The sequence below is a fragment of the Hylobates moloch genome, unplaced genomic scaffold (genome assembly GCF_009828535.3).
Source record: "Hylobates moloch isolate HMO894 unplaced genomic scaffold, HMol_V3 SCAFFOLD_15, whole genome shotgun sequence".
NCBI lineage: Eukaryota > Metazoa > Chordata > Mammalia > Primates > Hylobatidae > Hylobates > Hylobates moloch.
In genome coordinates, this window is record NW_026652290.1 from 17,844,544 (window position 1) to 17,863,071 (window position 18,528).

The following is an 18,528-nucleotide window of genomic DNA, read 5'->3' on the forward strand; positions in this document are numbered from 1 at the left end:
AGTGCTCCAAGCATTCAGCTGCTGCTCCCTGCCCTGCAAAGCTCTGCTCGACCTTGGGTTCACTGCCTTCCTGGGATTGAGAGGGCCAAGGCCGGAGTGAAGCTGGGTCAGTTTTAGTTCTGGACCATCCCTCCTTTGTTTGCTTGTAACACTATCAGAAACTCCTCTTCATTATTTCATCCCAGTCCCTTCTTGTCCAGCCTCCCCCACTTTGGAGGAAGAACCGCTAAGGCAGCGAGTCCTAGAATTAATCTTAGTTGTGGCAAGCACAGTGCAGAGGGGTGCAGGAACCTTCAGGATGTGTCAGTGGTCACCTCGAGGTCACGCGTTCCCCGGGCTGAAGCTCAGGGCCTGCAGTGCTCTCCGCTTCACAGCTGGCCTCCCCTCACATGCTCTGCCTCCCCTCCCACATCTGAAGGGAGTGGACGGCATCCTTCCATCTGCCCCACGTTGCTGGGGGCAGGTCCTACCTCTTTAAAACATAGTGTGGATCCCCCATGCTGTGCTCTGTCTTCAGTCCTCCATGGGGAGGACAGGCACGGGACCCACGTGGAATGACACGAGAGAACTGGGCTTGAGCTCTGAGGTCTGTGTTCCAGGATGGGATGACTGAGAAGTCCTGACTTTAAGCACAGTTGGAAGGAGGGCAAATGTACTACTACCACTACTATTATTACTGCTATTTTTTTTTTTTTTTTTTGGTCAGAGTCTCGCTGGAGTGTAGTGGCACAATCTCAGCTCACTGCAACCTCCGCCTCCCAGGTTCAAGCAATTCCCCTGCCTCAGTCTCTCGAGTAGCTGAGACTACAGGCATGCGCCACCATGCCCAGTTAATTTTGTGTGTGTGTGTGTGTGTGTGTGAGTATATATATATATATATATATATATGTATATGTGTATATATGTATATATGTATATGTGTATATATACACATATACGTATATGTATATACATATACACATATATACACACATATATGTATATGTATATACACATATATGTGTATGTGTATATATATATTTTTTTTTTTTAGTAGAGATGGGATTTCACCATGTTAGCCTGGCTGGTCTTCAACTCCCAACCTCAGGTAATCCACACGCCTCAGACTCCCAAAGTGCTAGGATTACAGGCATGAGCCACCACGCCTGGTCTACTGCTATTATTACTATTATTATTTGTTATGGGCTGAGTTGTGTCTGCAAAATCTGTATGTTTAAATTCTAACCCCCAGCACCCTAGAATGTGACTGTATTTGGAGACAGAATTGTTAAAGAGGTAGTTAAATGAGGTCATTAGTGTGGGCCCTAATCCAATGCGACTGAGGTCCCTATAAGAAGAGGACATTTAGGCCAGGCACGGTGGCTCATGCCTGTAAACCCTGGGAGGCCGAGGAGGGCGAATTACTTGAGGTTGGGAGCCTGCGACCAGCCTGGCCAACATGGTGAAACCCCATCTCTATTAAAAATACAAAAAAATTAGCCAGACATGGTGGCACATGCCTGTAGTCCCAGCTACTCGGGAGGCTGAGGCAAGGGAATTGCTTGAACCTGGGAGGTGGAGGTTGCAGTGAGCCAAGATCTCTTTGGACACAGGCACAAAGTGAAGACAGACAGAAGTCAAGGAGAGAGGCCTCGGAGGAAACGAACCCTGCCCACACCATAATCTCATACTTCTACCCCCCAGAACTGTGCAAAAATAAATTTCTGTTGTTTAAGCCAGGGTTCCCCAACCCCCATTGACCACCAGGTACCAGTCTGTGGTCTGTTAGGAACCAGGCTGCACAGCAGGAGATGAGCAGCAGGCAAGAAAGTGAAGCTTCATCTGTACTTACAGCTGCTCCCCGGTGCTCACACTACCACCTAAACTCCACCTCACATCGGTGGCAGCATTTGATTCTCACAGGAGCGTGAACCCTGCTGTGAACTGCGGATGTGAGGGATCTAGGTTGAGTACTCTTTATGAGAATCTAATGCCTGATGATCTGTCACTGTGTCCCATCACCCCCAGATCAGACCATCTAGTTGCAGGAAAACAAGCTCAGGGCTCCCATGGATTCTACATTGAGGTGAGTTGTATAGTTATTTCATTATATATTACAATGTGATAGTAACAGAAATAAAGTGCACAATAATGTCATGTGCTTGAATCATCCCAAAACCATTCCTCCCCCCACCCCAATCCATGGAAAAATTGTCTTCCATGAAACTGGTCCCTGGTGCCAAAAAGGCTGGGGACTGTTGCTTTAAGCAATCCAGTCTGTGGTACTTGGTTATAGCAGCCCAAATGTATTTCTACGACTACTAAAATCACTTTCCAAGTGCTTATCATGTGTTTGTCATTGTGCTGAACAAATTAGAAATATTATCTCACTTAATCCTCACACAACTCCAAGAAGCAGGTATTATTATCACCTTCATTTGCAAATGAGAAAACTGAGTTTATTTTACTTATTCAGCGGTGCAAGCAGTGCATAGAGTAGCTGCTCAATAAATATTGATTGAAGGACAGAAGCTGAGACATGTTAAAGAACATGTGCAGGTTGCCAGCAAGAAGCAAAGCTGGGACTTTAACCACCAAGTGTGTCTGAGTCCTAATCCTGTGCCCTTAACCACGTACTATGTGGAGTCGAGAACAGCCTGGGGATATGTTCGAGCATGAAGCCTGCAAGAGCCACGGTAAGAAGTGAATGGTGGATTTTTCTCATGGAGCCATGGCTATACCAGGTGTTTCTTTTTTTTTTTTTGTCTCTCTCTTTTTTTTTTTTTTTTTTTTTGAGACAGAGTTTCATTCTATTGCCTAGGGTGTAGTGCAATGGCTGCAATCTTGGCTCACTGCAACCTCCGCCTCCCAGGTTCAAGTGATTCTCCTGCCTCAGCCTCCAGAGTAGCTGGGATTACAGGCACCTGCAACCACGCCCAGCTAATTTTTGTATTTTTAGTAGAGACGGAGTTTCACCATGTTGGCCAGGCTGGTCTTGAACTCCTGACCTCAGGTGAGCCGCCCACCTCGGCCTCCCAAAGTGCTGGGATTACAGATGTGAGCCACTGTGCCTGGTCCCTACACCAGGTGTTTCTGAGCCTGAAATAACCTGGGTTTTGTGTATAACCCAGTCTCACTGGGAAGGACCGTGGCGCTGAGTGTCAGTCAGGGCAGTGTCTGCACTTCCTGTGGCCCACATGTAGCCTTGCGGAAGGCCTGGAGCTCTTTTCCTCTAATGTGTGTCCCTAGCTTGACTTGAGCCAATGACTTCAGAAACAGAGGGGAGACTTCCTCCTGCCCCCTCTGTCCCCTCTCCCCACCTCCTCCAGAAGATCTTAGGGCCTCCTCTTGGGTGAGGAGATGCCTCATGTACCTTGTAGCCCTGGTTGATGCCGTTGATGAACTGGGGGCTAGGGGCATTCCAGGTGAAGCGGATGGTCGTGGAATTGGTGGCTTCTGCGTGCACGTTGCCCGGAGGGACCGTGGGAACTAGAGGAGATGAGAGAACGGGGTGGGGTGGAGGGGGCCCAGTCAGTCTCTCTTGCCCAGTTCAGTAGAGAAAACACAGGGGTGGGGGCTATAGCCTCTGCCTTGTACCCCCCTACCCCACCCCAACTCCTCTCTGGCTGTGTAGACTTAAGAGGCCTTCATATTCTCTCTGGATTAGTTTGCGTTTAATAAAACTTGCCTGAGCCACCTCACAGGGTACTGGTAAATAAAAGGGGTGTGGATGAAAAATGTTCTGGCCTGGTTTCCAGGTGGAATGCTAAAAGTAAGCCGTTTCATGATCTACTTAACATGAAATTCACAGAAGGTCCCCGTATGCCTGGAGCCTCCGCCCTTCACCATGTCCAAGCCAGCCTCCTCTTTCTCTTCCCCTCAGTCCTCCCACCCTGTGGGGTAGATTGGCCTGGGGTGGTGATTCCAGCCCCAGGGTGCAATAGTGGGGGCCTGGTGAGAACAGGCCACACAGCCAAGGCTCTCGGGCCTGGACAGGCACAGAAGCCAATAGGCATGGGACTGGGAGAAGGGGAAGCACCTGCTCCTCTGAGGCCATAGTCTCTTTTCATTTCATTTCACTTTTTTTTTTTTTTTTGAGACAGAGTCTCACTTTGTCACCTAGGCTGAAGTGCAGTGGCACGATCTCAGCTCATTGCAGCCTTAACTTCCCCAGGCTCCAGCCTCGGGGACCTCCTGAGTAGCTGGGACCACAGGCATGTACCACCACACCGAGCTAGTTCTGTTCATTTTTTGTGAGACAGGGTCTCACTATGTTGCCTAGGTTAGCCTCAAACTCCTGGGCCCAAGCGATCCACCTGCCACAGCCTCCTGAGTAGCTGTGCCACTGTAGCATGCCACCACGCCCAGCTCATTTTTTTCACTTTTTGTAGAGATGGAGTCTCCCTACGTTGCCCAGGCTGGCTTAAAACTCCTGGGCTTGAACAATCCTCCTGTCTTGGCCTCCCGAAATGCTAGGATTACACGCATGAGCCACCATGCCTGGTCTGAGGCCACAGTCTCTACCTACCTCCCTGCAGCGTCCACTCGGTGACTTTACTGCTGTAGACCCCCAGCCCGGCGCTGTTGTAAGCAGCCACCTCGATCTCGTAGTTGGTCCAAATGATGAGATCCTCCAGCAGCAGATTGTTCACATCAGCATCCGTGATGTTCTTAAACTGGTACCCTACGGGCAGCCCGGCCAGGCAGTACCTGAGGGGAAGAGGCGAGGCACAGTGGAGTCAGAGTCAGCTTGCTTGGCCTCGTACCCAGGAAATTGTCCAGAGCAGCGCTGTCCAATAGGACTTCCGGCGGTGGCGGAAGTGCTCTGCATCTGTGCTGTCCAACAGGGTGCCCGCCAGCACATGCAGCTGCTGAGCACTTGAAATGTGGTTAGTGCAACCGAGGAAATGAATTCAATTTTTTTTTTTTTTTTTGAGACGGAGTCTTGTTCTGTCACCCAGGCTGGAGTGTAGTGTGGCGCGATCTCTGCTCACTGCAACCTCTGCCTCCCAGATTCAAGTGATTCTCCTGCCTCAGCCTCCCTGAGTAGCTGGGATTACAGGCATGCGCCACCACACTGGCTAATTTTTGTATTTTTAGTAGAGACGGGGATTCACCATGTTGGCCAGGATGGTCTTGAACTCCTGACCTCAGGTGATCTGCTTACCTCACCTCAGCCTCTCAAAGTGCTGGGATTATAGGCATGAGCCACTATACCTGGCCTGAATTAGAATTTGATTTAGTTTTGCTTATAGTTGACCCTTGAACAACACGGGTTGGAACTGTACAGGTTCACGTATACACAGAGCTTTTTTTTTTTTTTTTTTTTTTAGATGGAGTCTCGCTCGCTCTTTCACCCAGGCTGGAGTGCTATGGCATGATCTTGGCTCACTGCAACCTCCACCTGCAGGGTTCAAGCAATTCTCCTGCTTCAGCCTCCCGAGTATCTGGGATTACAGGCGCCTGCAACCACGCCCAGCTAATTTTTGTATTTTTAGTAGAGATGGAGTTTCACCATGCTGGCCAGGCTGGTCTCGAACTCCTGACCTCGTGATCCACCTGCCTCAGCCTCCCAAAGTGCTGGGATTACAGGCGTGAGCCACCACGCCCAGCTACACAGAGTTTTAAAAATAAACATATCAGAAAAAGTTTTAGAGATTTGTGACAATTTGAAAAAACTCGTAGATGAACCACATAGCCTAGAAATATTGAAAAAATTAAGAAAAAGTTATATCATACATGCATAAAAATATATGTGTTAATTGACTGTTTTGTTATAGGTGTGGCTTCTGGCCAGCAGTAGGCTATTAATATTTACGTTTTTGGGGAGTCAAAAAAATTATATGTGGATTGGGCCAGGCATGGTGGCTCGTGCCTATAATCCCAGAACTTTGGGAGGCCCAGGCGGGTGGGTCACTTGAGGTCAGGAGTTTGAGACCAGCCTGGCCAAAAAGGTGAAATCCTGTCTTTACCAAAAATAAAAAAAAATTCGCCGGATGTGGTGGCACATGCCTGTAGTCCCACCTACTCGGCAGGCTGAGGCAGGAGGATCACTTGAGCCCAGAAGGTGGAGATTACAGTGAGCTGAGATTACGCCGCTGCACTCCAGCCTGGGTGATAGTGAGACTCCATCTCAAAACAAAACAAAACAAAACAAAAAAGAAAGAAAAAATTAGCTGGGTGTGGTAGTGAGCGCCTCTAATTTCAGCTACTCAGGAGGCTGAGGCAGAAGAATTGCTTGAACCTGGGAGGCAGAGGTTGCATGCAGTGAGCTGAGATTGAGCTACTGCACTCCAGCCTGGGCAATGGAGTGAGACGCTGTCTCAAAAAAAAAAAAAAAAAAAAAGAAATTATACATGGATTATGAACCGTGTGGGGGTCAGCACCCCTAGCCCCCACATTGTTCAAGGGTCGACTGTAGTTTAAGTAGCCAGAGCTGACTAATGGTTACCTTCCTGGGTAGCAGAGGTCTAGGGGATGTGTCTGGACTATTCTTTTTGAGGGGGGAGGATTGCTAACCAGGGGCACTGAGAGGTCCCAGGGCAGGTCTTGCAGGTCTCAGCCTTGGAAGGGTCATGGACAGGAGAGCTGTCCTTGAAGCCTGGGCTCATTTTCTTTCCTCCTCTAGGATACAGGCTCCCTCTTCTGAAAGTTACTCGCCAAGGTGGAATGAAACACCCGGGCTATCTGCTTGACCCATTTCTACCTCCACTCATGGCACTAAAGAAGTAAGTGTGTACAAGCAAATTTTGGGGGTCAGACACAAAGGATGGGTCACTCACTTGAGAAACACAATGCATATATAATTCAGCATCTAATTATTGGAAAATTAAGGACCTCAAAGTATTCCGATGCATTTCAATGCCCTAAAACACTGCTTCTCTAAACCTGAAGATGCATCAAAGTCTCCTAGATGAGTTTTTTTTTTTTTAGATGGAGTCTCGCCCAGGCTGGAGTGCAGTGGCATGATGTCGGCTCACTGCAACCTGCGCCTCCTGGGTTCAAGTGATTCTCCTGCCTCAGCCTCCTGAGTAGCTGGGGCTACGGGTGTGTGCCACCATGCCCAGCTAATTTTTGTATTTTTAGTAGAGATGGGGTTTCACCATGTTGGCCAGGATGGTCTCCATCTCCTGACCCTGTGATCCACCCGCCTTGGCCTCCCAAAGTGCTGGGATTACAGGCGTGAGCCACCGTGCCCGGCCTGGAAGACTTTTTTAAAAGCAAAGGTTTCTAAGCCTATCCTTAAAGTCTCTGGTTTGGTAGGTCTTGCAGAGACTTGATAATTTGCATTTCCGACCAGTTCTCAGGTTAGGCCGATGCTATGGGTGCTGGGACCACACTTTGAGAACCATCGCCCTTCAGGATTAGTGAAAAACCCACAACAAAATTAACCAACAGTGGAGCAGTTAAACCACTGTGAGGGTGTGTACGTGCAGGAATGAGACACAGGAAGTTGCGTAGCATTTTGTAGCCAGAATCTAGAATATCAGTGAGAGTTCTCAGTAACCTCAAATAACTTATGAATTTGAACTTATGAATACCACATTTTAGTGACCCTTAATGACTCTCATTTAGGTTACTAGAAGAGTAGTCCCTCAGTCAAATGCAAAGATAAGGGTCTGTATAACTGGGCTTCATTTCTAGTAATAATCAAAGAAAGAACGTTCACTTTTCCATCAGTTCTTCGGCCACCTGGTTTCTCCACTTATGAGTCAAGAGAATTCTGGCCTGTGATGAAATATTCACAGCTTCCCAGAGGGTTGCCCCTCGGATAGTTACGTCTTTCTTCTCCTGTCTCCTTGCAGGCCTGTTCCTATGTCAGCCCATATAGCCTCCCCTCTCAAGCATTCCTGCTGGTGTCCAGGGGTCTTGCTGCTGGAAGTTCTGCTAGGTGTCCAACCTAAATCCTTCCTACCACTGAGTAGGCATTTCTTGTTGCCTGGTCCTTCCTAGATGGCGAAGGGCCTGCCACGAATTTGCACTGTTTTTCAGTCCACTCCCGATCTTCCCCCATGCCTTTCCCCTCGGGACTGGGCTCCTGTCCCCAGGGTGGACACCCACCTGATGATGTAGCCCTTGAGAATTCCATTCTGGTGGCTCTCAGGAGGCGGCTGCCACTGGATCATGATGGACTGGTTGGTTCGACCGCTGGCGATGACGTTCTGTGGAGGGGCCGTGGGGGGCTCCTCGGGGAGGGAGACCCTGGATCACAAAACACCAATGCTCTTAGTCTTGGGGTCAAACATAGGAGTTGAATGGGATATGAGGAGGCTGAACCCTGGCCTGCTCTGACTCTGGATAATTCTGTACAACTGCTGTGTGCATTTGGGCAAGTCACCTAACCTCTCTGAGCTTGTTCTATGAAAGAATTATAACAAAGCTCTACTTGCCTGCCTTACGAGACTAGTTGAGGCTCAAATGATACTACATATATAGTCTGTGTGTATATGTGGATATATATATATGTCTTTTAAAAACTACAAGGCCAGATGCTGTGGCTCATGCCTGTAATCCCAGCACTTTGGGAGGCTGAGGCAAGAGGATTGCTTGAGGGCCAGAGTTCAAAACCAGCTTGGGCAACATGGCAAGACCCTGTCTCTACCAAAAAAAAAGAAAAAGAAAAAGAAAAAAAAAATCCCACCTGGTGACTTGCACCTGTAATCCCAAATACTTGGGAGGCTGAGGTGGGAGGATGGCTTGAGCCCAGGAGGTTGAGGCTGCAGTGAGCTGTGTTTGCATCACAGAACTACACCCTGGGAAACAGAGACCCTGTCTCAAAAAAAAAAATTAATGTACATGTTTTTGGTGCCATTGAGGGATGTAAGTTTCAGTTTCCTATTTGTCAAGGAAGCTGCTGTTGGGGCTGATGAGGTCATGAGTGTCCAAGTATTCTATAAGCAGAAGTGTTGGTCACATCCCAGTGGTCAGCCGCTGGTGTACCTTAACTAGGCCTCCTTTGCTGGCCAGCTGAGCCCCAGGTGGGAGCAGGGCAGGCATGGCGTGTGGGGGAGAGAGCCAAGGACATCCACCCTGCCTCCGGGAGCCAAGCGCGGCAGCATGTGTTTCTCTGGCATTGCTGGGGGACGCTGTGTTCTGCCTAAGTGTACTTTTCACATCATGGACACGTGTCCATTCCAAACAAAAGTTAATTATTTTTGATGGATGTCTTTCCCTTTTTGTTTATGTTTTTGCTTTTTGATGGATAGCTTTCCTAAGTGTGATGCTTGCTCCCATGTTTTATTTGAGAGAGTTTTGCTCTTTCGCCCAGGCTGGAATGCAGTGGCATGATCTCACCTCACTGCAACCTCTGCCTCCCAGGTTCAAGCGATTCTCCTGCCTCAGCCTCAAGAGTAGCTGGGATTATAGGTGCCTGCCACCAGGCCGGGCTAATGTTTATATTTTTAGTAGAGACGGGGTTTCGTCATGTTGGCCAGGCTGGTTTTGAACTCCTGACCTTAGGTGTTCCACCTGCCTCTGCCTCCCAAAGTGCTGGGATTACAGGCATGAGCCGCTGCACCTGGCCTGCTCCTGTGTTTTTGTAGAGGCTGGGGTAACGGTGATTTGGCCTTTTTCTTTTTTGTTTTTGAGACAAGGTTTCACTCTTGTCCCCCAGGCTGGAGTGCGGTGGCACAATTTTGCCTCACTGCAACCTCCGTCTCCCGGGTTCAAGCAATTCTCCTGCCTCAGCCTCCTCAGTAGCTGGGATTACAGGCACGTGCCACCATGCCCGGCTAATTTTTGTATTTTTAGTAGAGATGGGGTTTCACGATGTTGGCCAGGCTGGTCTCGAACTCCTGACCTCAAGTGATCCGCCCCCCTCAGCCTCCCAAAGTGCTGGGATTACAAGCATGAGGATTTGGCCTTTTTCTTGGTGACTCAGGGTGGTTAGCATGAAGGCACATTAGGAAGGTGAGTCAGTGTGATGTGGTGCGGCCGCAGAACAGGAGAAGTTGCAGGGTAACTTCCCCTACACTTTCAGCCTCTCTGTTGTTGGGACTGTGTATCTCCAGATGCGCTGGCGCTGTGTCTGTTCATTCCCTGTCCCCCCTCCAGTGGTCCGAACGTGGCATGGCACACGGTAGCTGCTCAGTAAACAGTGAGTATGTAAATCCTCCTGTAACTGCTCTCCACACAGGCTGCCACCTGCCACTGCTCTCTCCTGTGGGATTGTTTGACCCCAGTGGTGCTACCTTAGTACAAGCCAGAGAGACCCAAGCTCATTGCAACTGTGGCAAAACCACCATGATTGATTGAAGCCCCAGGCGTCTTTTAAAGAGCCAAGTGCACAGCTTTGCGCACGTGATTTGTATCACGTTGTTCTGACCTCTCCCGTGACATCTTTCTTGCTAGAGGTGGCTGCTTGTTCTACGGAGCTGGAGAGGATAGAATTCTCCTTCTACATAGATGGGTATCACTGTGTGATGTTTTTGTATGAAGTACCTGCAGTTTTTATTCAATTTCCATCTTTTTTTTTTTTTTTTTTTTTTGAGACAGCCTTGCTCTGTCATCCAGGCTGGATCTCGGCTCACTGCAACCTCCGCCTCCCTGGTTCAAACGATTCTTGTGCCTCAGCCTCCCAAGTAGCTGGGATTACAGGCGCCCACCACCACACCCAGCTAATTTTCATATTTTAGTAGAGACTGGGTTTTGTTATGTTGGCCAGGCTGGTTTCGAACTCCTGACCTCAGGTGATCCGCCTGCCTCAGCCTCCTGATGTGCTGGGATTACAGGTGTGAGCCACCGCGCCCAGCAATTTCCATCATTTTATAAAAGCTTTGCGGGAACCCCAGCAGGGCCTGGCACTGTGCAAGACACGGATATGGAGATCTGTGTAGATCCCACATCTCTCTGGAATTTTGCATCCATTTAACAATGACAGCAGCCCATGCAGATGTGGAGCAGGAGGAGGTGAGCCTTTGAGCTTGCACAGCTCCCAGTAACTGGGATGACTACATTTGGTTGGTGCTCACCACGTCCCCAGTGCCCTACTCACAGCACCCCATTTAACCTTTGCAATATCCTGGTGAGCTCCTCACCAGGATTGCTCTCCCCTTCTACAGAGGCGGAAGCCTAGAGGGGGCCAGGAGAAGCTGAGCCAGAATCTGCCACATCAGTTTCGGCTGCAGCCCCTCCCTGTTGGAGTCTTGGCGACGCCCCTGTGGAGCGCCCACTGCCCTCACCTCTCGGTGTCTTTGCTGAACTGTCCTTTCCCCACGTCGTTGACGGCACAAAGACGGAACTGGTAGGAGCGTGCAGGAACCAGGCCCTTGACTGTCACTGAGGTAGCTTTGGGGTCCACACTGGCCAGGAGTACAGTCCAGGGGGCATCTGCAGGGACAGTGAGTGGGGCAGAAGTGGGCATCTTGGGTGGGACGAGGCATGCTTCTTACTTCCCACTCCCAGCAGGGTCCAGCCTCATTGGGGCTGGCAAGAGAGAGCCTCCCCAGCTTGGTGCAGGAGTGGCCCGCCATGCCATTTTTCTAGGTCCCATTAGCTCACACGACCCTGGGGAGGAGATGGTGGAGGGTGGCGGAGCAAAGTAAGGGCTCATGGGAACTGAGATGCATTCGTCTCCCCCACTATCCCCCACAATTGATGAGCTCTAGGCAAGCTGTGTTTAAAATGCCATTCAGGCTGGGTGTGGTGGCTCATGTCTGTAATCCCAGCACTTTGGGAGGCTGAGGCGGGCAGATCACCTGAGGTCAGGAGTTTGAGACCAGCCTGACCAATATGGTGAAACTCCATCTCTACTAAAAATACAAAATTAGCTGGGCATGGTGACGTATGCCTGTAATCCCAACTACTCGGGAGGCTGAGACAGGAGAACCGCCTGAACCCGGGAGGCAGAGGTTGCAGTGAGCCGAGATGGCACCATTGCACTCCAGCCTGGGTGACAAGTATGAAACTCCGTCTCAAAAATAAATAAATAAATAAATAAATAAATAAATAAATAAAATAAATAAATAAAATGCAATGCAAATTATGCCTGCTAATTTGACTTGGGGAATACATAAATAAATAAATAATAAATAAATACTGGCCATTTTCTTCGCAGCTTCTGCTGTGCCAGGCCCTGAGTTAAGCACCTCTTGTGCGTCATCTCTTTCAACTCTAACAGGGCCTGACAGGCAGATGCCTGTGTTTCCTTCAAAGATGGGAAAGCTGAGGCTGCCAGAGGGAAGGATCTGCTCAAAGGCCCAGAACTAGGAAGCAGGAGAGCTGGGACCCCAGCCCAGGGCTGACTCCTAAGTGCAAGCTTGGGCGGGAGGTGTTGGAGGTGACCACGGGAAGCTTACTGTTCTCCGACATCTCCAGGACGTAGCGGATCAGGGGGCTGTTGCCATCAAAGGGCTTGGTCCACGTCAGGTTGATGGCTCGCCTTTCCACGGTGCTGAGGGTGGCCACTGGGTGCTCGGGCGCGTGGGGCAGTTGCCTGGAGGAAAGAGACACGTGGTCAGGCATCCCTATGCGGTCTGCGGGCAGGTGACGGGGGCACTGTGGACACAGGTTTTGTAGGCCTTGTGCTTCCATGATACCTCATGCTCAGACATAAAATGTGGCCTTCGGGCCATCTACCTGGAGATTTTTCTCTCTGGAATCAGAGCCCTCCTGCTAAAGCCATCCTCACACCCCCCTGCTCTTGACGGGGGGCCTAACTGAGCTGACAGAAAGGCCTGGAAGGATTCTGGGGATATGTCCTGAGCAAAGCTGAACAGTTCAGGTCACACGTGGCCTGGGGGATCTGACAAAAGGGACTCGGCTGGCTCTGAGCCTGCCAGTTGCTATTGCCTGGAGCTCCTCTCCCGGGGCCTGGGAGGGCTGCCCTTACCTGACCCGCAGGTGGGCACTGCGAGAGTCGTTGCCTCCCGCTGAGATCACCCGGCAGGTGTATGTGCCGATGTCTCCCGACCACGTCTGTGAAATGTGCAGGGAGCCGTTTCTGTCCAGGCGGATACGAGGATTGCTCTCCATGCCCAGGGTGGCCCCGTCCTTCTCCCAGATGTACCTAAAAGTAAGAAGAACCCGTAAGTAGAGAGGGAGAGGAGGGTGCCTCGGGAGTGGGCCTAGCCTGAAGCTTGTCCCGAGAAAATAGCTCCAAAGCTGGGCAGAGGACAATTGCAGGCGACAGCCGGGCAGGACACTGGGATCGGGGAGCAGGACCGTTGAAGGCCAAGCAGTCTGGAAGCCCATCGTTCCTGCAGGGAGGGTGCAGGAGAGCGGGAGAGCGAACGCATTCAGTCATTATTGGTCGTTACAGCTTCAGTTCAGGTTGGGTCAAAGCGTTGTTGCTTCTGGCCAGAAGCAATTGCAAAAGAGCCAGTGAAAGGTATTCTTCTGAAGAGGTTAAAAGATTACAGCTGGAAAAAGGAATTCAAGTTTCCTCATAGACTACATTTCTGAATTAGTTTTATGAGGGGAATCATTATATCAAGGCATCAGTGTGACAAATTGACTTCAGTGTCCAAAAAATCACTTTAGCTTCGGTCAGTCAATACAAATGGGGCCTGAGAAATTACACACGCATCAGTGCTTGACGATAAAAAATATCTTCTCTGAATTTGTTCTTGAGGGAACAGAACCATTGTCATTGTCATCAACATACAGGGAGTGCCAGCCCTGGGGGGCAGGATGCCACACAATGACGCCAGGCAAGGTTGGCCTTGGTTCTCAGTACACGTGTGAAGAACCTGGTGGTGGCTGAGATGCCTTGCAAATAGCCCCGTTCAACTGGGGTACAGGGTGGGGGCCTGAGCTGCTGACTCCCGGGACTATCTGGGTTTACAGAATGTCAGATAACTAGGGAGAGTGAATCTGTAATATTTTTAACCTAAGTTTCAAAAGCAGAACCAGGCTGGGCGCATGGCTCACACTGGTAAACCCAGCACTTTGGGAGGCCGAGGTGGGTGGATCACCTGAGGTCAGGAGTTTGACACCAGTCTGCCCAACATGGCAAAACCCCGTCTCTACTAAAAATACAGAAATTTGCCGGGCATGGTGTCTAGTGCCTGTAATCCCAGCTACTCTTGAGGCTGAGGCAGGAGAATCACTTGAACCTGGGAAGTGGAGGTTGCAGGGAGCCGAGATGGTGCCACTGCGCTCCAGCCTGGGCGACACAGCAAAACTCTGTCTCAAAAACACTCAAAAAGCCCCCCCAAAAAACAGAAGCAGAATCAACAGAAAAGTAAAAGGTACAGGTAAGAAAAAAAAAAGGAAAAGAAAAAGAAAACTCAAAAGTTTTCTGATAATAGGGAACCATGATTAACATGGTTGTATGTGCGTATCTTCCAGACCCTTCTTAACGTAACATAACAGTGTTAACATAACATAACAAACAGTGTGTGCATATCTTCCCAGACCCTTCTTCCCTGCCCGGACAGGCAGTGCACTACAGTACTGCTACCTTCAGGAGTCAGACTCTCAGGCCAAATGCTGACTTTGCTACTTGCCAGCTTTGTGATCTTGGGTGAGCTAATTTATTAATGAATTTATTTATTTTAGACAGAGTCTGGCTCTGTCGCCCAGGCTGGAGTGCCACGGTGCAGTCTTGACTCACTACAACCTCCACCTCCCAGGTTCAAGTGATTCTCCTGCCTCAGCCTCCTGAGTTGCTAGGACTACAGGTGAGCACAACCACACCTGACTAATTTTGTATTTTTAGTAGAGATGGGGTTTCACCACGTTGGCCAGGCTGGTCTCTAACGCCTGACCTCAAGTGATTCACCTGTCTCAGCCTCCCAAAGTGCTGGGATTACAGGTGTGAGCCACCGCGCCTGGCCTTGGGTGAGTTTATTTAACCTTGCTGGGCCTCAGCTTCCTCACCTGTAATATGAGGAAACTAACACCACCCACCTCATAGCACTGCTGTGAGGATTGTGCGAGCTGATATAAAATACAGTAGTTGCCTGAACCAAGGCAAGTGGTCAGTAAAAGTTAGCCATTGTTATATATTTTAAATGATCCAGTATATTTACATGAATGGTATACAGCAATCTATTCAGCCATCCTGTTTTTATATTTTATTTTATTTTATTTTGAGACAGAATCTCACTCTGTCACCCAGGCTGGAGTGCAGTGGTGCGATCTTGGCTCACTGCAACCTCCGCCTCCCAGGCTCAAGCGATTCTCCTGCCTCAGCCTCCCCGGTAGCTGGGATTACAGGCCTGCACCACCACGCTGGGCTATTTTTTTTTTTTTTTTTTTGTTTTTTAGTAGAGACAGGGTTTTGCCATGTTGGCCAAACTCCTGACCTCAGGTGATCTGCCTGCCTCTGCCCCCCAAAGTGGTGGGTTTACAGGCTTGAGCCACCACGCCTGGCCAGTCATCCTTCATCCTGTTTTTAAAGCTGCTTTTTGACTCAATAAAAATATCATAAACTCTTTTTGATGTGACATTTCCACACCATGATTTTTTACTGGATGCACAATGTTTCAGTACAGCTGTTTTGTAATTTAACCGATCCCATAATGTTGGACATCCAGTTTAGCTCCTTGTTTTCTAATATTATAGTTAAAGCTGTGGTCCTTATGGCAGAATGTTTACAACCATTCCAAATCACTTCCTCAAGGACAAATTCTCAGCAGTGAAATTGTTGAGTTAATTTTTAAGTCTTTTAATACCTTTTAATACCAACAACAGTAATCACCTTCAATTCATCCCTTTATTTAGAAAGGACTTGCCAGCACTCACAGGATGGGCAGAATTTTACTTAAAAGCAAATTTAGTTGCAGAGAGTAATTCCCATGTAAGAAATAGCCTATTGGGGCCGGGCGCGGTGGCTCATACCTGTAATCCCAGCACTTTGGGAGGCCGAGGCTGGTGGATCATGAGGTCAGGAGACTGAGACCATCCTGCTAACGTGGTGAAACCTGGTCTCTACTAAAAATATAAAAAATTAGCCGGACATGGTGGCGGGAGCCTGTAGTCCTAGCTACTCGGGAGGCTGAGGCAGGAGAATGGCGTGAATCCAGGAGGCAGAGCTTGCAGTGAGCTGAGATCGCGCCACTGCACTCCAGCCTGGGTGACAGAGCGAGACTCTGTCTCACACACAAAAAAAAAAAAAAAAAAAAGAAAAAAGAAAAAAAAGAAATAGCCTATGGCAAGCAGACATTCTTTGCTTCAGAATGTGGTGCTTTATGAAGCAGAGATCACTGCCTGTGAAGTATTTGTGCCAAAACAATTGAACATGAATCTAATTAGCAGTTACTGAAATTGAATTATAAATACAGAGGATAGAAGAACAGGTTAACAACACTGTGAGAAAGGAGCCAGGCAAATCCAGAATGTTGAATATTCCATAGCAGGATCAACAAACTATAGCCTGCTGCCTGTCTGTGTAAATAAAGTTTTATTAGAACGCAGACATGCCCATCTGTTTACATAGTGCCTGTTTACATATGGCTGCTTTAGCACTATAAACAGAGTTGAGTGGTCATGATAAGACCATATGGCTCTCCTAAAGCCTAAAATGTTTACTTTTTGGTCCTTTACAGCAAAGATTGCTGACCTCTGTCTTCTAGAACCTGGTTTCTCCAACAAATCAATTACAAAACAAAAACAAAGATAAAAATAAAGTCTTTTCAACAAACAGTGCTGGAAAACCTTGACATCCACGTGCAAAAAAAAAAAAAAAAAGTCTAGACACAGATCTTACACCCTTCACAAAAATTAACTCAAATTGGATCCCAGAGCTAAATGTAAAATGCAAAGCTATAAAACTCCTAGAAGATAATACAGGAGAACATCTAGATGACCTTGGGTTTGGCAATGACTTTTTAAATACGATACCCAAGGCACAATCCATGAAAGACAGAACAGATAAGCTGGATTTCATTAAATTAAACATTGCTGCTCTTTGATAGACACTTTCAAGAGAATAAAAAGAGAAGCCACACACTAGAAGAAAATATTTGTAAACGATATCTCTGATAAAGCACCGCTATCCAAAATCTACAAAGAACTCTTAAAACTCAGCAATAAGAAAACAATCTGATTAAAAAATAGTCACTGACAGATGCCTCACCAAAGAAGGTACACAGAAGACCAACAGGCAAATGAAAAGATGCCGTACATCATATGTCATTAGGGAAATGCAAATTAAAGCAACAAGGAGCTATCACAGCACAGCTATTAGAATGACCAAAATCCGGCTGGGCGCTGTGGCTCACGCCTGTAATCCTAGCACTTTGGGAGGCTGAGCTAATTTTTTTTGTATTTTTAGTAGAGATGGGGTTTCACCATGTTAGCCAGGATGGTCTCCATCTCCTGACTTCACGATCTACCCGCCTCGGCCTCTCAAAGTGCTGGGATTACAGGCGTGAGCCACGGCGCCCGGCCAGAAGTGTTTTTTCTAGAACTGTTTTGGAGGTTTTCATGCTAGAAACCTGCACCTGCCCAGGCCCTCACCCCTGCACCTGGCTCTGCTCTGAGGACGTGTTACTCAGGGTTCAGCGGCACCACTTTAGTCTGATCTGGTTGTTGAGATCCTTTCTATTAGGTTGGTGCAAAAGTAATTGCAGTTTTGACCATTCCTTTCAACGGCAAAAACTGCAGTCTGCTTAGGGAACCCTGCTGTGTCTTGCAGATAGAACAGGGTTTTCAATTTTGGTGACACATTAGAATCACCTGGGGAGCTTTTTAAAATTGCTGAGGTATGGGTCCCACCCCATCCCCAAGATCTACCTCAAGACGGAGGGTAGAAGGGATGCCCCTGTCCCCCCAGTCCAAGGAAGACAGACTGGGGTGGGAACTGCCGGGGTGGCCTTGGGCATAGACTTTGCCAATTTTGGGGGGGATAAAGGGATGATTCTGCTCCCCACGCCCCATCTTGAGAAGATGGTCCTTGATGGTTAATTCCGTTTAAGGGGAGGACCCCAATTCGGTAACCTGGTACAGGGATTTCTGACCTGTAGGTCACTGGAAGGGCCTACAGAGTGGGTCTGCTGGTTACTTTGCTAGAGACCCCCGAATGCCGTTATGCATCAGTAATTGTCTAGAGAATGAATACAATGTATGTCTTTCTTGAATAAGTTGACACTTTCATAAGTAAGTCATCTTTATAAAGATGACATTTTTATAAATAAAATCTGATTTAAAGCATACTAAATTTCAGAATTTCCCTATTAATGAATGCTAAAAGTATAGCTACTACATAATGAATGGGCCCGAGATACACAGCAGTATTCTATGTGGGTTCTCTCCCAGGACCTTTTTTACAGTTGGTATGTTAATTTTTTAAGAAAAATCTGTTAAACCCAGAAATAAGCATATTCTGGAATCTCTGTCAACAATCTTCTAACTATTAATACATCTACGTACATTTTTGCATTTGTGCTAGCGTCACGTGATGACTGCCTTAAGTGGTCAACACTTCATGAGGTGTTTCTCAAACTGGGGCCGCCGATGTGTTCTCTGAGAATCCGTATTGGCCAAAAGCCCGGAGCCCCTTGTACCAACCTGGGCTCCCGGAGTCTCATTTGGTGTGGCCGTACAGACTGTCATAGGCCCAGTGGCCACCAGATGGCGCCCCAGGACGCAGCTGCCTCCGGCATG

General features: G+C 48.4%; 1 protein-coding gene across 1 annotated transcript in view; it reads right to left on the minus strand.

The window, feature by feature from the left end:
- Positions 1 to 18,528, minus strand: part of SDK2 (sidekick cell adhesion molecule 2) — a 145,467-nt gene that overhangs the window by 93,878 nt on the left and 33,061 nt on the right. Inside the window, exons 11-16 of the mRNA XM_032179094.2 lie at positions 12,809 to 12,985; positions 12,276 to 12,412; positions 11,160 to 11,307; positions 8,041 to 8,181; positions 4,508 to 4,689; positions 3,353 to 3,468 (exon numbers count right to left, since the gene is read on the minus strand). Coding sequence (XP_032034985.2) covers positions 3,353 to 3,468; positions 4,508 to 4,689; positions 8,041 to 8,181; positions 11,160 to 11,307; positions 12,276 to 12,412; positions 12,809 to 12,985 — 901 coding nt within the window. The remainder of the gene's footprint in view (positions 1 to 3,352; positions 3,469 to 4,507; positions 4,690 to 8,040; positions 8,182 to 11,159; positions 11,308 to 12,275; positions 12,413 to 12,808; positions 12,986 to 18,528) is intronic.